General features: G+C 42.9%; 1 protein-coding gene and 1 long non-coding RNA gene across 2 annotated transcripts in view; both read right to left on the minus strand.

The window, feature by feature from the left end:
• Positions 1 to 23,860, minus strand: part of LOC124261832 (sucrase-isomaltase, intestinal-like) — a 37,118-nt gene that overhangs the window by 8,449 nt on the left and 4,809 nt on the right. Inside the window, exons 2-18 of the mRNA XM_046696207.1 lie at positions 18,694 to 18,846; positions 18,408 to 18,491; positions 16,063 to 16,279; positions 15,116 to 15,279; positions 14,038 to 14,206; positions 13,400 to 13,496; positions 12,104 to 12,222; positions 11,369 to 11,494; positions 9,932 to 10,063; positions 7,393 to 7,530; positions 6,493 to 6,612; positions 3,844 to 3,928; positions 2,839 to 2,968; positions 2,379 to 2,515; positions 1,409 to 1,443; positions 960 to 1,091; positions 80 to 228 (exon numbers count right to left, since the gene is read on the minus strand). Of these exons, the coding sequence (XP_046552163.1) occupies positions 80 to 228; positions 960 to 1,091; positions 1,409 to 1,443; positions 2,379 to 2,515; positions 2,839 to 2,968; positions 3,844 to 3,928; positions 6,493 to 6,612; positions 7,393 to 7,530; positions 9,932 to 10,063; positions 11,369 to 11,494; positions 12,104 to 12,222; positions 13,400 to 13,496; positions 14,038 to 14,206; positions 15,116 to 15,279; positions 16,063 to 16,279; positions 18,408 to 18,491; positions 18,694 to 18,846 (2,187 nt within the window). The remainder of the gene's footprint in view (positions 1 to 79; positions 229 to 959; positions 1,092 to 1,408; positions 1,444 to 2,378; positions 2,516 to 2,838; positions 2,969 to 3,843; positions 3,929 to 6,492; positions 6,613 to 7,392; positions 7,531 to 9,931; positions 10,064 to 11,368; positions 11,495 to 12,103; positions 12,223 to 13,399; positions 13,497 to 14,037; positions 14,207 to 15,115; positions 15,280 to 16,062; positions 16,280 to 18,407; positions 18,492 to 18,693; positions 18,847 to 23,860) is intronic.
• On the minus strand, positions 14,773 to 15,032 carry LOC124261833. Its single transcript, XR_006894440.1, has 2 exons — positions 14,923 to 15,032; positions 14,773 to 14,886 (listed from the first exon to the last, which is right to left on the minus strand). It is a non-coding gene; the product is annotated as an uncharacterized LOC124261833 (long non-coding RNA).

The raw sequence follows: 23,860 nt of genomic DNA on the forward strand, positions 1-23,860 counted from the left end.
TTACGAACGCTTTGTGGCTTGGAACTAGGTTTAAAGACTGCAAACAGGAATAAAGTATGAATACCAAATTAATACTCACTCGAACAGGAGCGGCCTCATGACAGTGTCTCCCTGCGCATGCGCATTGTGCATGAGGGTGTAAAGGTAGGGCAGCAGCTTGTAGCGGGTGACGAGTGCGTCCTTCGCAAGACGGAGGAATCGGGCATCCCAGGCAGCAGGGTCTTGCGGCTGGAGGACAGAGAGCCATTCCAATCTGTCATATTTTTGTGTGTAAATCTTGAGGCAAAACATTACTTTTTGTCAAATATTGTACAATATTTTCAAATTAGGTCTGTCGCATGAGAAAACGACCCACCACAACGACAGAGCACTTGTCATATAATCGACAAGTTGGTGTAAATCGCATCAACATGGTGGTGTGTGGTTTTGCCATAGAGTTCAGGTCATAAATCAGTTGAAATTAAGCAACGTTGGGCGCGGATAGATGACCATGTTTGGCAGTGAGTGATTGAGTTTTACGCCGCGCTCAGCAATATTCCAGCTATATAGCGGCGGTCTGTAAATAACCGAGTCTGGACCAGACAATCCAGTGATCAACAGCATGAACATCGATCTACACAATTGGGAACCGATGGCATGTGTCAACCAAGTCAGCGAGCCTGACCACCCAATCCCGTTAGTCGCCTCTTACGACAAGCATGGGTTACAGGACATCAATTCTAACCCGGTTCTTCATGGGATCCAATATATATAAATAAAAAAAAACATAGCGTATGTCCTATAAACGAAAACTATGTGTCCCAGACATCCAAATATACCTTGAACAATACTGAATTGTTTCCTTTGCGGTTTTCTTAATTTCATAAAATATATCAAATCTTGAAAATGTCCAACCAATACTATTTATCCCTGAATCTCCTGAAATGAATGAAACACCACAGCCCGTGACCAAGACTTACCTTGAAGAATTCAGGAGCGTCCCCAAGAGCGTTGTGGTTACGGGCGAAGGGGTAGAAGGCGCCGAGTTGATGCCACCTGACACACATTTCGTACTCCGCCTCGTACCAGAACCCGCAGATGTCTGCGCCGTTCTGTAAAAATAGGGGAGATAAATGGATAAAATCTGGATGGCCGGTTTCCTGATGTGTATACAGGTTACTTGCTGGAAGTTTGCAACCTGGCTCTGACAGATACAATTTCCGTCATGCTGACCATCCTCGGATCGTGCAGAGAGACACAGCAGCTTCATTCAAAACCCAAATCTCTACAGATGGGCGTTTCGATGGACATATGTGCTGCTTGGTTTTATCTCCAAGCGGTGACCAGGTATCTTTTCACGATCCACAGGTAAACGGGTGAACTTATCGATGAAATTATAAGAGTTCAAATATGAATCATGAGTACTCACCAAGGAAAAGCCGAAAAGACCGAACTCAAGGATACCTGAAAATTATCCAAATATATTAAATGGCTTCCAGAGATGTAGACAGACACAAACCTCAAGTACAATATCTGATACTGGTAGGGAGTGGCAGGGGAAGGGCGGGGAGTGTGCCCCCACATCACGTATATCTAATACTGCAAGGATCAGTACGTTTCATCCCACAAGTTAAAGCTGATTCAGCTCATGATGTACAATCAGCCTCTCTAATGTCGACCCGTGAAGATCCGGATTAAAATAGCTATTCAGAAACTCATGCTTGTCATCCAAAGTGGCGGCCAATGGGGTTGGGAGGTCATGTTGACTTGGTTGACACTTGTCATCATATCCCAGCTTCTTAGATCGATGCTCATACTGTTGATCACTGGATTGTCTGGTCTATTATTTAACAGTCCGCCTGTATAAAGCTGAAATATTGCTGTGTGCGACGTTAACAACAAACAAAACTCTTTATAACAAAGCGTTGATGATTAAATCCTTGATGTGCAACCAGCCTCTGAACCTCACAGTCCCTGAACCAAACTATTTTCCCTAATGCCTAGCCCTCCCTTCAATGCTAAAGCCCTAAATAAAGCAAGTCTAGATAAGTTCCGAACTCACTACTGCTTCTTTAAGTTTAAATGGGTTTATTTGTTACTATCAAAATTATATATATTCAGGGACTAAGCCTTAGTCTACCAGCCTCTCTAATGCCGCATATAACAAATCGTTGATGGTCCAACTCTTGACGTACAAGCAGGAGTGTAACAACCCATTAGGTACGACTACACACAAGGAGTGGTTACACTCTACAGTTGTCCAGTAATGTTTAAACCCCTGCCATCCGACTTGTCACGGATATGTCAACCTGGGGCGTACCACCAACGAGTTTCCACTCCGTTATGTACGTGTATCCCAACTTATTTCACCCATGACGAATTGCTGGTTTGTGACGTACCCACAATTGACCACTTCATCTGTTCCCAGCGGGACTGATTGTCCCCCATCCACTTGGTGGCATACTTCCCCGTCCCCGCATAGGATGACCGGGTCATCGTCCACGGCCGCTTGCCGGGGAATATGTTCTTCAGAGCACTGCAGGAAACACCACACATGTACGAGAGAACACTATTTGAACGTTAGGGATTTTCCGATGGTTGCTAATGCGTCGAATCTACTTTGTAGGAAGATCTTATATATCCGGTCACATAAGCCTGGATGGCAAGAAAGGGTTTTCAACGTAGATACTGACCGTCAGTCTGGTTAAAACTCCAGTGTCTGTATGTCTGTATGATGGCGTGTCCTGTGTTTGATTTTGTGTGTGTGTCTCTGTGTGTGTCTGTATGTCTGTCTGCATGCATGCATAGGTAGGTAGGCCTTTGTGCTCACGTGTAAATCAGTATGTCCTGTGTACTCACTTGTATGTCTGTATGGCCTGTGTGTGGGCATACAAACTGTGGACATCGTAGTGGCTGCCGATGTGTTGTCTGGCATCCATACAGAGCGTCTTGTCATACATGCGCCCGTCCTTCCCTCGGCCCAGGATGTCTGGAATGACACGTTATTACCCTGTCATCATCAACAAATGTTACGTCACACACAGTTGGCGACGTCGCCCTTCGCACTGACCTAATGTAAACTTGCTCCACTTGCGCATCGAGAGTAGTTCCACTTACTTTGGGTGTATGACGCGTTGTTTCACTTATGTGGGGTGTATGGGGGATTATTCCACTTATTTGGGGTGTATGGCGGGCTGTTCCCCTTACTTGTGGTGTATTATTATTAATATTATTATTATACCATATTTATATAGCGCACATATCCAGGTAACTAGTACTTGCTCAAGGCGCTGGTATTTTTTCCCTTGATCATTGGATGTCAATCTCAACGGCACATCGTGTTAACAATCTCAACTCCCTGGGGAGTATGGAACTTATGCAGCCACTAGGCGCACCGAGGTATTGTGGCTTTCTCATCCTAACGAGGTACCCAGCCACATCTGGGTGGACTGGGACACATTGTCACAGTACTTTGTCCAAGTTCACTGCACGTTGCTCTACCCGCAACTAGGTGTTTGCACGTATTCATGTGGCCACCGTAGTCATATACCAACGGATTCGTGAGTTCTTTTAAGTGCACAGGGTTGTGTACTGTACACTTGGGGTTGTGACAACACTGAAAGAGTCTGCACACAAAGTTTTATACCCGGTTGGCTCGATCCCGACACCTCAACCTCGCTGGATCACTAGCCTGGCGCCTTAGCCAGGTCGCCCACCGCGCCCCATGGGGATTATTCCACTTACTTGGGGTGTATGGCGGGCTGTTCCACTTACTTGGGGTGTATGGCGGGCTGTTCCACCTACTTGTAGTGTATGGCGGGCTGTCCCAATTACGTGGGGTGTATGGCGGGTTGTTCCACTTACTTGGGGTGTATGGCGGGTTGTTCCACGTGTTGTTCTCACAGCCGTCTACAGACCCGGGGACAAAACTTGAAGGTTCGTTCATGTCCTGAAGAAGGCATGTTACATTTTACCCGTTCTTGTGACGTCATGGGAGTATCAGTCTCCCGGGCACAGCATTAATTACTACAGTACTCCTCACACTTGCTGCATCACAAACTACGTGACTGTCAGTAATAAATGACATCGGAGGCATTGAAACGTTTTCTTTCCTGACAGGGTATTAGAATAATGAAGCTGAGAAACTAATGGCGACAAAACGGTCCCCAGTCAACGTTGATACCAGGCCCCGAATTGTCGAAACAAACTGAAGTCTGAGTTTTGACTTTAGTCAGAGTTTTTACTCAAATTTGAGAAAATATATTTCCCGGAATGAACTGAAATACTAAACTCAAACATAGTAGACAATTTGAGTTTGGTGGACAGATTACTTACTGTTTTATATTTTTAAAATGCAGTTGAGCAAAAATTCCGCTGTTTCAAATTGTCAAACTCAGTTTTAAATTTTAGTAAAAACTTAAGATTGTTTCGAGAAATCGGGGCCTGGTATCAACAGGTCTCTTGATGGTCTGTGTCAGTACCATGTCCCTCTACCTGGGCCCCGTTCCGCAAAGCGATCGTAGCGCTAAGATGATCGTAACTCCCATACTTTAACATAGACTTATGACAGTCGTAGCGCTACGATCCCTTTGTATGTTGATATCACATCTTTGGATGTTCTCTTTGAGGTCCCTGGCACATCGTTTAGTAACTTTCTCTACCTTCAACGAGTCTAAATGGCAAGAAAATACGACATGCCCAGCACACGTGGTGTAATAGTTGACATCCATGGCGTTCAGACCGAGTTGCATGCGACCGCGACCGCGACACCCGCCGCGGCGGAATACACGGTACACTATATACCGAGCCACAAAAAGAAATGTCGCTCCGATAGCGGTTTCTCACAGCACACACTTAAGTTCACTCTAATTAACAATCAAAACGGAGGATTGTGTTCAAACTTGACAGTTATGGTTAACATTTCGGGAATCACATTTCAAACAAACAAAATCACCAACAATGGTACCATTAAGATACCCCAAAGTCAGTATTGTGTGTGGCCTCTATGGGCATCGTTGAAAGCGTTACATCGTCTGTACATGGAATGAATTAGCCGGTTGATGAAGGCCATAGGCACTTGGGTCCATACTCTGTGAAATGCCTGATCGAGTCCAGCAGCAGTTGTCGGCCTTGGGTGGAGGTCATTCAGTCTTCTTTGAATCTCGCCCCACAGGTGTTCTATTGGACCCAAATCAAGACTGAGTGCAGGCTATTGTAGGGTTTGGATGCCATGTTGGTTTAGGAAGTCCAGTGTTACTCTGGCAGTGTGGGCACGACCGTTGTATTGCTTTAAGATGTGCTTTCTGTAACGTCCAAAATGTGGTACAACGTGGGGTCTTATGACTTGGTCAATATAGCGAGCAGCCGTCACGTCATTTCCTCATCCTGGGCAGAGATTCTGGAACACCACGGTGCCAGCTATCTGCTTCAGACCGATTGCACCCCACACCATGATGCTTGGACCACTCCACGAGTCTCTTTCAATAATACACTCATAGGAAACCACCCACGCCTTCACCATACTCTCACTCTGCCATCGACTGTCGAAACACAATATCAGCTTTCATGAGAAAAAAACACAGTTCTCCATTGTCGATAACGCTAATTTCGATGCCGAGTTGCCCACTGCAGTCGGTTTTGGCGGTGATGAGCGGTGAGGACAGGACTACGATATGGTCTCTGAAATCAGAGGTTTCTTCCTCGCAAACGTCAACGCATTGTATCGGCACTGATGGGTCTGTTGTGAGTCCTAATGGACTGGCGTGCTGTTTCAGTCGCTCTGGGGAAGCGATTCTGAAGATGGTGGCGCACAATCTGTCGGTCTTGACGCTGTGATGTTACTGAAGGTCGCCCACTGCGTGGACGGTCTTGGATGCTGTTAGTGACCTCATACCACATTAAAATGATTGACTACCCTCCGTGCAGTCTGGCCTACTTGTAATTGTCCCAAGACTTGGTTCCTCTGATCTCTCGTAATCGTGCAATGGCGATTGTGCCAAAACAAATATGATTTCAGGCGAGTTTTGGACTCGCTTTCATTGGTAGGATTGTCACGATATGCACGTGCATTTTCATTTTCACGAATGTCATACGGAACCTTTTACCACGTTTGCCTTTTTAGGTGCGTTTGGTCGATATGCTTTTTCTTCAGACAACACATTGATGCTGATAATAACTGTCAATTTGGATTGAAAAACATGTTAATAAAACGATACAGTCATAATAAAAACACCATCTGGTAAAAACAAAATTTTGCATTTGGTTTTGAAAAGCGACGTTTCTTTTGTGGTTCAGTATACTTCTTTGAAATTATGACTTACAGTCACAGAACGCAAAGAGAGGTCGTTGGCTATTGTCATTTGAACGCGTGATGCTAGAGTGGCGTTATCATTTTCTAATCTGAAGCATAAGCTTACCCAGGCTTAAGTACTGCATTTATCTCCCTTCTTCCACTATGAAACAGACCACAGGTAGAAAACATATGAAGGTCAAGTCATGAATTGAACTACTCACGATCCAGAGGGAATCAAAGTGGATACTCTCGTTGTCATGGAAATACTGTGCCCACTTCTCCCACCACACCTCCGTCCTCGGGTTGGTGAAGTCTGGGTACCCGGTAGTGCCTGGCCACACCTGAAACAACGTCACACACGTGGTCACCATGTATTACTGTGGCCGGTAAATAATGACCAGACAAGACAAACTCGTGGCTGATATTGTGAACATTGTCCCACCCAAACTCACGTTGACGAACTATCAACTACCAATGACAGCATCCGTGAAGATCCGGGTTAGACGTGATTTCTCAGCAAACCATGTTTGTCGTAAGTGGTGACTAACGGGATTGGTGGTCCGACACAACTGCCCGTATCCCAATTACGTAGATCGATGCTCATGACATTGATCACTGGACTGTCTGACCGCCGCCATATAGCTGGAGCAGCGTCCAACAACAAGCAAACACATGGCAATCTGGTCCATTATTGTCGCCCCTCACGACAAGCTGTTATTTGGGATGAGGCTTCCATTGTACAAAGCGACGTCAGCGCTAAATGAATCGTACGCAGCTTCAAAACCTGAGCGAGGGCGAGGGCGTAGCCCAGCGGTTAAAGCGTTCGCTTATCCTGCCGAAGACCCGAATTCGATTCCCGGGTACAATATGTGAAGAATATTTCTGGTGTTCCTCCGCCGTGATATTGCTGGAATATTGCTAAATGCGGCCTAAACCCCAACTCACTCCCCCCTCAAACCTGAGCATGGACGTACCAGTGAGGTGGCGCTGCTGTTGCTCTGTACAACGACATCCTGAACTAACACAGTTTATAGTCTTGGTGAAAGTACGACTAAGGCTGCCGAAAAACGTAGGGTCATAATCTGGACAACTGTCACTAATGGATCTTTCCAAAGACTCACTTCAGCTACGAGGGGACCGGAGTTGTTCGGAGTCATCACCAGCACTCCCTCTGTGGCACCATCGTCGAAGACGTCGTAACCTGGACTGTTGAATTTTATGTCACTGCTGATGTTTGGGTCGTTGCCCAGACCGGGGTCCTGTAGTGGAATTGCTATGTCATTGAGTGTGACACGGACCCGTGAAGATCCGGGTTAGAATAATTATTGATCTTCAGCGACCTGTGCGTGCCGTAAGCGGCGACTAACGGGATCGGGTGGTCAGACTCCCTGACTAGGTTGACACATGTCCTCGTAACCCAATTGCGTATCCCACTGTGACATGTGTCAACCAAGTCAGCAAGCCTGACCATCCGATCCCTTTACGACAAGCATGGGTAACTGAAGATTAATCCTAACCCAGATCTTCAGGGGTCTACTCACAAAGACAAAAGTTTCAGTCACCAAGGCTACACTTCTACTCACCACGACGACACGTCTACCGACCACTAGGACACATTAACTCACCACTGTAACACGTGTGTCCACAGGGATACAACCTTCAGTCACCAAGGCTACACATCTACTCACCACGACGACACGGCTACCGACCATTAGGACACATTAACTCACCACTGTAACACGTGTGTCCACAAGGATACAACCTTCAGTCACCAAGGCTACACGTCTACTCACCACGACGACACGGCTACCGACCACTAGGACACATTAACTCACCACTCACCAAACGTGTGTCCACAAGGATACAACCTTCAGTCACCAAGGCAACACGTCTACTCACCACGACGACACGTCTACCGACCACTAGGACACATTAACTCACCGCTGTAACACGTGTGTCCACAAGGATACAACCTTCAGTCACCAAGGCAACACGTCTACTCACCACGTCGACACGTCTACCGACCACTAGGACACATTAACTCACCACTGTAACACGCGCGTCCACAAGGATACAACCTTCAGTCACCAGGGCTACACGTCTACTCACCACGATGACACGTCTACCGACCACTAGGACACATTAACTCACCACCGTAACACGCGTGTCCACAAGGATACAACCTTCAGTCACCAAGGCAACACATCTACCGACCACTAGGACACATAAACTCACCACTGTAACACGTGTGTCCACAAGGATACAACCTTCAGTCACCAAGGCAACATATCTACTCACCACGACGACACGGCTACCGACCACTAGGACACATTAACTCACCACTGTAACACGTATGTCCACAAGGATACAACCTTCAGTCACCAAGGCTACACATCTACTCACCACGACGACACGGCTACCGACCACTAGGACACATTAACTCACCACTGTAACACGTGTGTCCACAAGGATACAACCTTCAGTCACCAAGGCTACACGTCTACTCACCACGACGACACGTCTACCGACCACTAGGACACATTAACTCACCACTGTAACACGTCTGTCCACAAGGATACAACCTTCAGTCACCAAGGCAACACGTCTACTCACCACGACGACACGGCTACCGACCACTAGGACACATTAACTCACCACTGTAACACGTGTGTCCACAAGGATACAACCTTCAGTCACCAAGGCAACACGTCTACTCACCACGACGACACGTCTACCGACCACTAGGACACATTAACTCACCACTGTAACACGTGTGTCCACAAGGATACAACCTAAAGTCACCAAGGCTACACATCTACTCACCACGACGACACGGCTACCGACCACTAGGACACATTAACTCACCACTGTAACACGCGTGTCCACAAGGATACAACCTTCAGTCACCAAGGCTACACGTCTACTCACCACGACGACATGGCTACCGACCACTAGGACACATTAACTCACCACTGTAACACGTGTGTCCACAAGGATACAACCTTCAGTCACCAGGGCTACACATCTACTCACCACGACACGTCTACTCACCACTAGGACACATTAACTCACCACTGTAACACGTGTGTCCACAAGGATACAACTTTCAGTCACCAAGGCTACACGTCTACTCACCACGACGACACGTCTACCGACCACTAGGACACATTAACTCACCACTGTAACACGTGTGTCCACAAGGATACAACCTTCAGTCACCAAGGCTACACGACAACCGACCACTAGGACACATTAACTCACCACCGTAACACGCGTGTCCACAGGGATACAACTTTCAGTCACCAAGGCTACACGTCTACTCACCACGACGACACGACTACCGACCACTAGGACACATTAACTCACCACTGTAACACGTGTGTCCACAAGGATACAACCTTCAGTCACCAAGGCTACACGTCTACTCACCACGACGACACGGCTACCAACCACTAGGACACATTAACTCACCACTGTAACACGTGTGTCCACAAGGATACAACCTTCAGTCACCAGGGCTACACGTCTACTCACCACGACGACACGACTATCGACCACTAGGACACATTAACTCACCACTGTTACACGTGTGTCCACAAGAATACAACCTTCAGTCACCAAGGCTACACGACTACTCAGCAGGGCAACACGACTACTCACCACGATGACAACAAACTTCTGGTTGTGGTCGTGAAGGTCTTGCACCAGATCCGGGAGTCCGGCGAAGGTGTCGCGGTCGTAGCTGAAGACGAACTTGTTGTACATGTATTCCAGGTCAGCCCACTGAGCGTCCTGTTGGAACACAGCTTGTTAAGCTGGATTTTAAACATATAGATCGAGCAGATATCTTGCCATTCACGCTGACATCCATTCTATTAACAGTCACTTTACACACATTATTATACCCGTGAAGATCCGGGTTAAAATTTATCTTAAAGCTTAGATGCAACCAGAAAAAGAAACATAATTAAACACAATTTATCATTTATTCATGACATATAATATACTTTGCTTATTATGAAAAAACAAATAAACGAAAATATCAACAAAAGTCAAAACATTAGAAAAATAGCTCACATCAAAGCTTACTCCGAGTACTCACAGCCAGCGAAGGTTTTCCGTCTTGAAATGTCGATTATTTACTATTTGTTGTTTGTGGACACAACCAAGATTAGACTACTCCTGCTCACGACCTTATAATCCGGGCATCCAGCTTCAAGTTGCGCGAACCTATTTACTGCGCATGCGCTATAAGCGCAGCGCAGCACAGCTGTTGAAACCACTTTTCAGCCCAGCTGGGGTGATTTTAGTAAATCGTTTGAACTCCGATTTCACAGGGGTTTTTCATCGCGTTAGTTTTCAACTTTATAATTTGAATTTGCATTTTTGATAATTTGTTACTGTAAGTCCATACCGAAAAGTATCAGAATCTGCAAAGTTGTGTTTTGCGTTGTATGTAAGCTTTAAGCAACTCATGCTTGTCGTAAGATTCGACTAACGGAATCGGGAGGTCAGGCTCGCTGACTTCGTTAACACATGTGGGGCGGTGGGGTAGCCTAGGTGGTTAAAGCGTTGGCTCGTCACGCCGAAGATTCGGGTTCGAATCCCCACATGGGTACAATGTGTGAAGCCCATTTCTGGTGTCCCCCGCCGTGATGTTGCTGGAATATTGCTAAAAGCGGCGTAAAACCAAACTCAGTCAGTCAGTCGTTGACACATGTCATCGTATCCCAATTGGGTCAATCGACTCTCATGCTGTTGATCACTGAATTGTCACCAGACTCGATTATTTACAGACCACCGCCATATAGCTGGCATATTGCTGAGTATGGTGTTAAGCAACAAACAAACAAAAACACTTCAACAGCTTTTTACGTCACAATATCGTCGTCATCCTAATTATTGTTTTACGCCGTATTCGTGACTATTTATTAACAGCCACATTACTGGTAGCATCCCTATCACGAATCCATTAATGATAATCATCTATGTCATCGGTGCCTTCGTCAATAAAAACATCAACGCTATTTCCATCATTTATATATTACTGCGTTTATCATCGTTGTTGTTATCACCGATGTCGCTATCATCACTCACATATGGTATCCCGGCTTCCCTGTTCCGGTCGATGACCATCCTCAGGTCGGTGATGTTGGTGTAGCCCCAGCGGCAGAGGTGGAAGCCTAGCGTCCAGTAAGGCGGCATAACAGGCCTACCCACAGCCTGTGGACAAGGAAACAACATATCGTAAAGCGAAACAAACAGTTATGTACAATGAAACACTCGTGTGTATGCATGCAGCCTCGTCATACACTGAACATACGTTTGGCATCACACTGCTATGGGTGAGTGAGGTCAGTTTTACACCGCTTTTAGCAACATACCAGCAATATCACGACAGAGGACACCATAAATGGGCTTCACACATTGTACCCATGCTGGGAATCAAACCCTGCGTGACGAGAGAACACTTTAACCACTAGATCTTCAGTAACCCATGCTTGTCGCAAGAGGTTGAAACATGTCATTGCATCCCAATTGCGTAGATCGATGCTTATGCTGTTGTTCACTGGATTGTCTGGTCCAGACTCGATTATTTACAGACCACCGCCATAAAGCTGGAATACTCCTGAGTGCGGCGCAAAACTAAACCGAATCACTCACCTCAAATACAATATTCGGACTTGGACTCACACATTTGATCAATGTTGGGATTCGAATCTGTGTTTTCAGGTTGAGCACTTCCACCAGTAAAGGCAAGATACGCCGTGGATGACAACCACTAGACTGCTCCGTGTAATCGGATAAAAAAGACAATTTAGGCCTAGTTACCGCCGTGTATTGTTGTACTGCCTCGCCAGGTGATGGGCCGAGGAAGATGTAGAAGTCGAGGACGCCGCCGATAGTTCTAAAAGTGATGGCTGGATGCGGAGACGGCTGCAGGAACACCTCTGTTTATGATTGATTGAGATGATGTACTGTTAAACGACAAATAGATCAAAACGGCCACCTGATACACAGTATCCAACCTGCTGGAGTTATACCTGTGGTCAGTTGTACTATTGATAGTATTATGAAAATTAGATGTAATTCTCATAAGGAGTACATATTCTTCTTTTACGACACGTGTGAGAAAATATTTGGCAAATTATTATTTCCTTTGAATATTCCGTACTACCACAGGAATTTGTAGTGTGTATCGTAATGACGAATGCGTTGTTTTTCTTAGTACAAATGTGTCATAAATACAATGTTTCATAGTAGAAGCTACTTGTATCTTTTTTCTTTTTTTTTTTCTTTTCTTTTTTTTTTTTTTATTATTATTATTATTATTTTTTTAAATATTTTTTTTATAATTAGTCAAATATTACAGAAAACGCATTTAGCTACTTGTATCTTGATATCAGAGAGCACTTTGGCGCTGAATGGTAGAGGATGATGAAGAGTTTTGAGAACTTACTGCCTAAAGTTGTGAAGTAGCTATGCCGCTAGTAGTATTGCATACATTGATCATTCATGAGATACCTGTGAAAGTTTCAACACCTCGCAACAAACAGTATTAATATTGTGATAACTGGAAGAGAGATACCCTGGTGATATCACGGAGAATTCTAAAACTGAGTACAGAGCTGTACTTCATGTCCTCACACTAGAGGGCGCCAACACAAGCAGAATCCACGAGTACAGTCCTGACTTGGCACCCAGTGATTATAACCTGTTTCAAAATTTGAGGTCTCACTTGTGTGGAAGACGATTTTCCAATGATGAACTCAAGGCTACAACAGAATCTTGGTTTAGGGACCAGTCAAAAGACTTCTATTTCCAGGGCATTGCCAGCTTGCAGCACAAATGAGCAAATTGTATTGAACTGAAGAGAGACTATAGTGCAAAATAAAAGCTCGAAATCTGCTCTGACTGTTAATTGTATATTATAATAAGTTCCCAAAACGTTTTGACCTCCCCTCATACGTCTTTCTGTCCGGAGGGTAGTTTTGCTTTTGATATAGAGGGTACTTTGGTGTTTGATAGTTACGGAATAGCAATCTTTTCAGTCCGATCTCCAATGGCGTTTGGCACTAAGAAGGTCGTATTTGTTTCTATCATTCAGCGAAAACGTAGGCTTCTCACCCATGGCGTTGCTGTTCTTGAGGAAGACCATGTGGGCACTACCGTTGTCCTCCACGTTCATGTAGGTGGGGTGAGCGCCGTACAGGTTCCACTCGTCCTGGAAGTAACGTGTCCGATTGTATCGTTACATGCCTGTATGATAGCGTTTCAAGTGACATACAGTATACTTCATATCACTGTCAACACGAATTACTAATTATTTATTGTGGTCACATAGTCGAACAGAAACCGTGCAGAATTGTGACGTCATATTTATCGCCCTTGTGGAGTTAGTCGGGAAATATAAGAATTCAAGATTCTGTTGTTTAAGACACAATATTGCACAGATATCCATCTAATAGGCTCTATACATCATGAAATGAATGTATGTTAATTTTCAAGACCCTGTTAAATTTGTAACTGACATAAACTGGTCGTGGTAAAACTAAATCGTTTCATCCTAACAGGAGGGTAGGAGATGTTGGTGGCAATGGCAGCGCCCTACAGCCATTGCTCATTGAACAGCGATGTTCACTGCATCCAAGGTGAAGTGTAAGAGGTAAGGATAAACTTCTCATTAAACCAGAGCATTCTCAGAGCTCTAGCAGTTGAAGGTGTAAGACAAACTACAACAGACGCTTGGAGGGGCTAAGACTTACAACGGGCGCCACATCTCTGGTAAAGATGCTCCACGTTTTCCAGGCGAGGTCATGGCGGAGTTGGCGATGGTTGTGTTCCCCGAAGCCGTACACGTTGTCGGACGCCAGCGTCGTGGTCAGCTGCAGGTACTGGTCGGAATAGATGAACCCTGGCAGGGATGTGTTGAATCTGAAGAGTGACTGAGTGAGTGAGTGTTGTTTTACGCCGCATTTAGCAATACTTAAGTAATATCACGGCGGGGAACACCAGAAATGGGATTCAGGCATATGGGATTCAGGCATATGGCAAATCGAACCCAGGTGCTCATCGTAACGAGCGAACGCGTTAACCACTATGCTACCCCAATGCCTGACATATTTACATTGGATAGTGCGGGGGATATGCACCTTACCCTATATCTGCAGACTGACTGAGTTTGGTTTTACGCCGCTTTTAGCAATATTCCAGCAATATCACGGCGGGGGACACCAGAAATGGGCTTCACACATTGTGCCCATCTGGGGATTCAAACCCGGATCTTCGGCGTGACGAGCCAACGCTCTAACCATTAGGCTACCCCACCGCCCCTGTAGCTGCAGAGGAACTGTTACAATCACATGTAAATACCAACTGTTTACACGGAGTGTTTGCTATTACTACCGACCATGAGTGAGAAGAAAAGGAATCTATAAGTTTCAAATTCATGGTAGAATTGAGCTGGCACATGTTGCGAAAACCAGTGAGTGAGTGAGTGAGTTTAGTTTTAGGCCGCACTCAGCAATATTCCAGCTATATGACAGCGGTCTGTAAATAATCGAGTCTGGAAGATACAATCCAGTGGTTAACAGCATGGTTATCGATGTACGCAACTGGGATACAAACAGACACACAGACAGACAGACAACTGGGATACGATGACACGTGTCAACCAAGTCAGTGAGCCTGACCACCTTATCCTGCTAATCGCTTCTTACGACAAGCATGGGTTGCTGAAGATAAATTCTGACCCTGATCTTCAGGGTCGAAAATAACAGTGTTTGTATGACACGTAATGACACAGCAGCAACAACGTATACATGATATCCCAGGTGGACTCACATTGTCTGGTTGTTAGACACCCGGGTGATGATGACGCCAAACACTGGAGCATCCACGATGGTCACATCGTACAGCCGTGAAGTCTCGCTGGCCTTGTTGCTGGGAGTCGGTATATTCAGGACGCTATCCGGTATCTCCCATCTTGTGCCGTTCTTGGGATAGAACTGGTGAAATGGAACAAGAACATAAATTGTAGTGGGTGTACGACTGTACGTGGGTACTTTTAAAATGGTTGGTTACGTTGTTTATTCTTGAAACGGTTGGTATACGTGTTTTACTCTTGAAACGGTTGGTTCACGTGGTGTACTCTGGAAACGGTTGGTTCACGTGGTTAACATTTGAAACGGTTGGTTTACGTGGTGTACTCTGGAAACGGTTGGTTTACATGGTGTACTTTTGAAATGGTTGGTTTACATGGTGTACTTTTGAAATGGTTGGTTTACATGGTGTACTTTTGAAATGGTTGGTTTACATGGTGTACTTTTGAAATATGGGGCTGTGGGGTAGCCTAGTGGTTAAAGCGTTCGCTCGTCACGCCGAAGACCCAGGTTCGATTCCCCACATGGGTACAATGTGTGAAGCCCATTTCTGGTGTCCCCCGCCATGATGTTGCTGGAATATTGCTAAAAGCGGCGTAAAACTAAACCTCACTCACTCACTCACTTTTGAAATGGTTGGTTTACCTTGTGTACTTCTGAAATAGTTAGTATACACGGTGTAAATACATGATGCGTGACATCAAATGTCATGCAAAGTGCTTTGCTGCATGTATATTTTACAAACTTTATGCAATTTTATGCTATGTATAGTTATTTTTTCCCGTGAGTATATGTATATCACCAGTGGGTGTAAATGTTGACGATATTCACAGCCTGTAAAGATCCGATACAAACGCCATTGATAAAGTAACGTGTCTAGAAGTATCCATGACGAAGTCGTCAACGTACCCTTAATCTGAGGCGGGCGTCGGTATGGAACTCCACGTCCAGGTATATATTATCGACAGACGCCGAGCGGACTAGATACTGAGGATGAGATGTGCGCTCCAGTTCAATGCGCATGCCCATCGGTGTGTCCGTCACGTTACCCACAATTCTATAGCCATATCCGGTGGGGAATTTACACCAGGGGGCGCCCTTGTCAGATACCGGAGACCATAAACAGCTGTGCCAAAGCAGAGTTCAGTTTAATTACGTGTCTTTATCGATGAATAAAGCAATTTTCTCCCAGTAATCTTATGATTTTGCTGAGAATATATCATCAAACATCCCATCATCTACCTTTAATATAGCCGGTCACCCTCTAATATGAATGTTTAGTGTGTTTCAGAAAGTGATTACTGTAATTTACAGATATATGCATGCATACAGGTATACATCATTTCATTGACATAGTCTGTTTTGTGTTTAATGTAATTCTTAATATTCCTTTGAAGATTGTGTAGAATGATGAGATTCTTACTAAGAAATCAAACCACATACCCCCTTTTTCCATGCACTTCTTTCAACATACACCCTTTCCGTCTAGTTTTAATGTCTACATACGCCCTATTCCTTACGCTTCTTCTTTCCACATACCCAACTTTCTTTGCACTTTTCCTCTCCACATACCCTCTTTTATTGCATTTCTACTCCTAACATAGCCCATTCCTTGCTATTATCCTATCTGTCTATATATCACCCTTTAGTTGCATTTCTCAATTATACATACCCCATTCCTAGCAATTATCCTATCTATACATCACCCTTTAGCTGCATTTCTCCATTATACATACCCCATTCCTTGCAGTTATCCTATCTATATATCACCTTTTAGTTGCATTTCTCCATTATACATACCCCATTTCTTGCAGTTATCCTATCTATATATCACCTTTTAGTTGCATTTCTCCATTATACATACCCCATTCCTTGCAGTTATCCTATCTATATATCACCTTTTAAGTTGCATTTCTCCATTCTACATACCCCATTCCTTGCAATTATCCTATCTATATATCACCTTTTAGTTGCATTTCTCCATTGTACATACCCCATTCCTTGCAATTATCCTATCTATATATCACCTTTTAGTTGCATTTCTCCATTATACATACCCCATTCCTTGTAGTTATCCTATCTATATATCACCTTTTAGTTGCATTTCTTCATTGTACATACCCTATTCCTTGCAGTTATCCTATCTATATATCACTTTTTAGTTGCATTTCTCCATTCTAAATACCCAATTCCTCGATATTATCTTATCTATATATCACCTTTTAGTTGCGTTTCTCCATTCTAAATACCCCATTCCTTGCAATTATCCTATCGATATATCACCTTTTAGTTGCATTGTTCCATTCTAAATTCCCCATTCCTTGCAGTTATCCTATCTATATATCACCTTTTAGTTGCGTTTCTCCATTCTACATACCCCATTCCTTGCAGTTATCCTATCTATATATCACCTTTTAGTTGCATTTCTCCATTCTACATACCCCATTCCTTGCAGTTATCCTATCTATATATCACCTTTTAGTTGCTTTTTTCCATTCTGCATACCCCATTCCTTGCAATTATTCTATCTATATATCACCTTTTAGCTGCATTTCTCCATTCTACATACCCCATTCCTTGCAATTATCATTAGACTATCTTGCAGTTATATATCACCCTTCAGCTGCATTTCTCCATTCTACATACCCCATTCCTTGCAATTATCCTATCTATATATCACCTTTTAGTTGCATTTCTCCATTAGACATACCCCATTCCTTGCAGTTATCCTATCTATATATCACCCTTCAGCTGCATTTCTCCATTCTACATACCCCATTCCTTGCAATTATTCTATCTATATATCACCTTTTAGTTGCATTTCTCCATTATACATACCCCATTCCTAGCAATTATCCTATCTATATATCACCCTTCAGCTGCATTTCTCCATTCTACATACCCCATTCCTTGCAATTATCCTATCTGTATATCACCTTTTAGCTGCATTTCTCCATTATACATACCCCATTCCTTGCAATTATCCTATCTATATATCACCTTTTAGCTGCATTTCTCCATTATACATACCCCATTCTTTGCAATTATCCTATCTATATATCACCCTTTAGCTGCATTTCTCCATTATACATACCCCATTCCTTGCAATTATTCTATCTAAATATCCCCCTTTAGTTGCACTTATCCATTCTACATAAATTTTTCCTTGCAATTCTCCTATCTTTATGCCCAGTTTACTTGTCATTCTCCTATCTGAATACATCCCTTTAGTTGCACCTCTCCATTCTACATACCCTCTTTCCTTGCACTTCTCCTCTGTACCGTCAGACTCTGGATGACAATCAACGATGACATCAGAACGCTTGCCTAGCCTGAAACTGACCAGCGAAATACACACATTGCAGAAATCATCGTTACCGGGAAGATCCAAGGGAGTGAATGAGAGACAGAGGAGGGGGTCGAAATGGGACGGAGACAGGTGTGGGGGGTGTAAAATGGGACGAAAACAGAGGAGGAAAGAATATATTGGAAGGACCACGGAGGGTCGCTAGAAAAAGTAACTGAGTTCAAAGCACGTACTCCAATGGTTTTGCGTTGTTCTTGTCCTTGTCGAAATATAGGACGATCCCACAGTAAGTGATACAGCCAGACTCACGATCAGGAACAAAGCAAACGCAATCTTCCTCTTGGCCGTGGAGCCGCCAGTAACAACATCGCTGGTCATATCTTAGTCTGAAATAAATACATTATGAAGTGTGTAAGCTTGTAGTTAGATAAGGAGAATTATTCATTTGTATTCAACAAAGTCCAGGTGTACAGTTCCATCAGTAATATACAAGAAAGACCAGTTGTACAATTCCAACAGTAACATACAAGAAAGACCACCTGTACAATTCCATCAGTAATATACAAGAAAGACCAGCTATACAATTCCATCAGTAATATATACTGGACAAAATAAGTTAGGGATATTGGTATTTTTATGATTGATATTTTATGAGAGTTGAAATGAATAAATATACCATTATTCATAATTTCAAAATTTACATATATCCCTGACTATGCTTTGTACAGTATACAAGAAGAAAGACCAGCTGTACTGCTCCATTCGTAACAAACAACTGAAGGAAGGCCAGTTGTACAGTTCCATCAGATACTTAGAAGGAAGGCCAGTTGTACAATTCCATCAGATACATAGAAGGAAGACCAGTTGTACAATTCCATCAGATACATACAAGGAAGACCAGTTATACAATTCCATCAGATATATAGAAGGAAGACCAGTTGTACAATTCCATCAGATACATAGAAGGAAGGCCAGTTGTACAATTCCACCAGATATATAGAAGGAAGGACAGTTGTACAATTCCATCAGATACACAGAAGAAAGGCCAGTTGTACAATTCCATAAGATACATAGAAGGAAGACCAGTTGTACAATTCCATCAGATACATAGAAGGAAGACCAGTTGTACAATGCCATCAGATACATACAAGGAAGACCAGTTATACAATTCCATTAGATATATACAAGGAAGACCAGTTGTACAAACCCATCAGAAACGTAGAAGGAAGGCCAGTTGTACAATTCCACCAGATATATAGAAGGAAGGACAGTTGTACAATTCCATCTGATACATAGAATGAAGGCCAGTTGTACAATTCCATCAGATATATACAAGGAAGACCAGTTGTACAATTCCATCAGATACATACAAAGAAGACCAGTTGTACAATTCAATCAGATATATAGATGGAAGACCAGTTGTACAATTCCATCAGATATAGACACAGAAGACCAGTTGTACAATTCCATCAGATATATAGAAGGAAGACCAGTTGTACAATTCAATCAGATATATAGAAGGAAGACCAGTTGTACAATTCCATCAGATACATAGAAGGAAGACCAGTTGTACAATTCCATCAGATACATACAAAGGAAGACCAGTTATACAATTCCATCAGATATATAGAAGGAAGACCAGTTGTACAATTCCATCAGATACATAGAAGGAAGGCCAGTTGTACAATTCCATCAGATATATAGAAGGAAGGACAGTTGTACAATTCCATCAGATACACAGAAGAAAGGCCAGTTGTACAATTCCATCAGATACATAGAAGGAAGACCAGTTGTACAATTCCATCAGATACATAGAAGGAAGGCCAGTTGTACAATACCATCAGATATATACAAGGAAGACCAGTTGTACAATTCCATCAGATACATAGAAGGAAGGCCAGTTGTACAATTCCATTAGATATATAGAAGGAAGGACAGTTGTACAATTCCATCTGATACATACAAGGAAGACCAGTTATACAATTCCATCAGATATATACACGGAAGACCAGTTGTACAATTCCATCAGATACATAGAAGGAAGGCCAGTTGTACAATTCCACCAGATATATAGAAGGAAGGACAGTTATACAATTCCATCAGATACATAGAATGAAGGCCAGTTGTACAATTCCATCAGATATATACAAGGAAGACCAGTTGTACAATTCCATCAGATACATACAAAGAAGACCAGTTGTACAATTCAATCAGATATATAGAAGGAAGACCAGTTGTACAATTCCATCAGATATAGACACAGAAGACCAGTTGTACAATTCCATCAGATACATACAAGGAAGGCCAGTTTTACAATTCCATCACATATATAGAAGGAAGACCAGTTGTATAATTCAATCACATATATAGAAGGAAGACCAGTTGTACAATTCCATCAGATACATAGAAGGAGGACCAGTTGTACAATTCCATCAGATACATACAAGGAAGACCAGTTATACAATTCCATCAGATATATACAAGGAAGGCCAGTTGTACAATTCCATCAGATACATAGAAGGAAGGCCAGTTGTACATTCCTGAATATATAGAAGGAAGGACAGTTGTACAATTCCATCAGATACACAGAAGAAAGGCCAGTTGTACAATTCCATAAGATACATAGAAGGAAGACCAGTTGTACAATTCCATCAGATTTATAGAAGGAAGACCAGTTGTACAATACCATCAGATACATAGAAGGAAGACCAGTTGTACAATGCCATCAGATATATACAAGGAAGACCAGTTGTACAATTCCATCAGATACATAGAAGGAAGGCCAGTTGTACAATTCCACCAGATATATAGAAGGAAGGACAGTTGTACAATTCCATCTGATACATAGAATGAAGGCCAGTTGTACAATTCCATCAGATATATACAAAGAAGACCAGTTGTACAATTCAATCAGATATATAGAAGGAAGACCAGTTGTACAATTCCATCAGATAGACACAGAAGACCAGTTGTACAATTCCATCAGATATATATAGGGAAGTCCAGTTGTACAATTCCATTAGTGATATATATAAAGGAAGGCCAGTTGTAACAATTCCATCAGATACATACAAGGAAGGCCAGTTTACAATTCCATCAGATATATAGAAGGAAGGCCAGTTGTACAATTCCATCAGATATATAGAAGGAAGACCAGTAGTACAATTCCATCAAATATATAGAAGGAAGACCAGTTGTATAATTCCATCTGATATATACAAGGAATACCAGTTGTGCAATTCCATTAGTGATATGCAAGAAAAGACCAGTTGTACAATTCCATTAGTGATATACAAGAAAGACCAGTTGTACAATTTCCATTAGTGATATACAAGGAAGACCAGTTGTACAATTCCATTAGTGATATACAAGGAAGACCAGTTGTACAATTCCATTGCCTCTTACCAACAGACGTTGTAAGGATAGCACACGTGGTTAGGCTTTCTGACGCTCAGCATTAATAACAGGAAGAAGTACTGCCAGATTCAGGTATCCATGTTAAACTGCAGCATGGTATTTCCTAGGGCAATCACAATGAAACAGACATGCACGTATTCTGTATAGATGCAAATCATCTGAGAAGACGACTTCAACCTCCTATTGCCCCACCTCACCTGTGCGAGCGCGCCTGTAGTAATGTCGGTTTACCTCGGGATTGTGTGTTCATAGAGCACAATTACAACCGCATTCGTGTTAAGATGACCTGGGCCTCCTTTCACGAAGCAACCTTTGCTAAGGTTAACCTTGACACCCTTTCTTTAAAATTGCACTAAGGTTACCTTTGTGACTCTCGATCACCTTAGTGCTTTGTCAACGGAGGCACTGACACTTTTCTCATCTTTAGAGACTATAAACTTCAAATATAAAAAGTGAATGGCGTAACCTAGTTTTAGAGTCAGTTCGTCAGGACAAAATATTCCCTCGGGGTATATCACTTAAGCTCGTGTATTGCGTCATGGGCTGACGTTGCTAGGATATTGTGAAACGCGGTGCACAATCAATTTTACTGACATACATCCCGGTATCTCGAACTTGGCACCAGTCTGTTGTAACGCGAAGATATCAAGACAAGTGAGGTATCTCACAACTTGCATAACTTTAAACTATTAATTAATGTTCAAAATGCCAATTTCTAGGACAAAGCTATACAGTCAATCGTGTGACCCTGATGAATCAATCAAAAGGCCTGTTTTGCTATCAGTTAAACAAATTCACTGCTATACAATCTGTGTTTCATACAGACACACACGCTATACCTGAGTGTCACCGCGTTACAATACACAACGCGTCAGTTAGGAGATAAACCTGCTGTGGGAAAATCAGAGGTATATAACGAAATTATAATAGCTCTAAATTTCATTGAAAACCGAAGAAGCGTAGCGTGAGGTTTTAAATGAACAATTTAGAAACTATTATAATTCGTTATATCTACAATTGACTTTTCCCACACACTAGGTTATGTTTCATGACAATACCATGAACAATTTCGAGGTGGAGCTCTTTCTTTGGTTACGAGTCAATACGTGAAGCGGCCTCGCATTCCAATCTCAAGTGGCATCGCCCGAGGCAACGGGGTGTTTGGTGGCAAGCCGTCAAGTACTAACAGACTCCAGATCCAGTAATAACAAATCACGTTTTGTTTTCAATGCATCAATCACCAATCATTAACTGATAAGTTGGAAAACATATATCAAATAAGTTTAAAAGCTTGGTTCACATTTGAAAATTCCACCGTAAGACCTTTTCCCCACCAGAATAGTGGTAGCAACCTCATGGCCTTGACCTTTTCTCGAAGTCATTGTTTACATTTACGTGCAAATTTGGAAAGATGCGACAGGCGAGCCTCTGACAGTTTCCGCAAAGGTTAACCTAATTGTATGACTGAGATAGTCTTTGATATCTAATTACTGGTACTGGTACAAAATTTAAGAGTAGGGGCGCTTTTGCTGTAACGAGAAGTCCGTGTTGTACCGAATTTAGATACTGTTGAATTTTGCGCCCTGTCAACTTGACGATTTCACGCACCTCTGCGTCTGCGTGCGGACAGCTGTAGTGACTCTTACACACTCATGTGTGTACTTTTATTATCAAATTCGATTCTACGGATATCATTTTCTACATTTTGGAAAGTGTTTTGTGACCTAGTGGCTTCAAAGTGTAGTGAATTCAAATTGAATTGGATTCGCTGGCATGTTCATGAGATCTGTTGACAAAGAACCAGATTTGTGATGATATTTCCGAAAGGGTGGATCAGGACACGAGGGTGTGCCTCTGGCATAACACACTGTTAAGGTAATTAATTATACTTTAATAGACTACTTTAGATCAAGCAGTGTAATGGATAAGAGGGATCATGGGTAAGCTAAATAACTTTTTCAACGATTATACATTTAGAAAAAA

The sequence above is a fragment of the Haliotis rubra genome, unplaced genomic scaffold, assembly GCF_003918875.1.
Source record: "Haliotis rubra isolate DU_JTF1 unplaced genomic scaffold, ASM391887v1 Scf810, whole genome shotgun sequence".
Lineage (NCBI taxonomy): Eukaryota > Metazoa > Mollusca > Gastropoda > Lepetellida > Haliotidae > Haliotis > Haliotis rubra.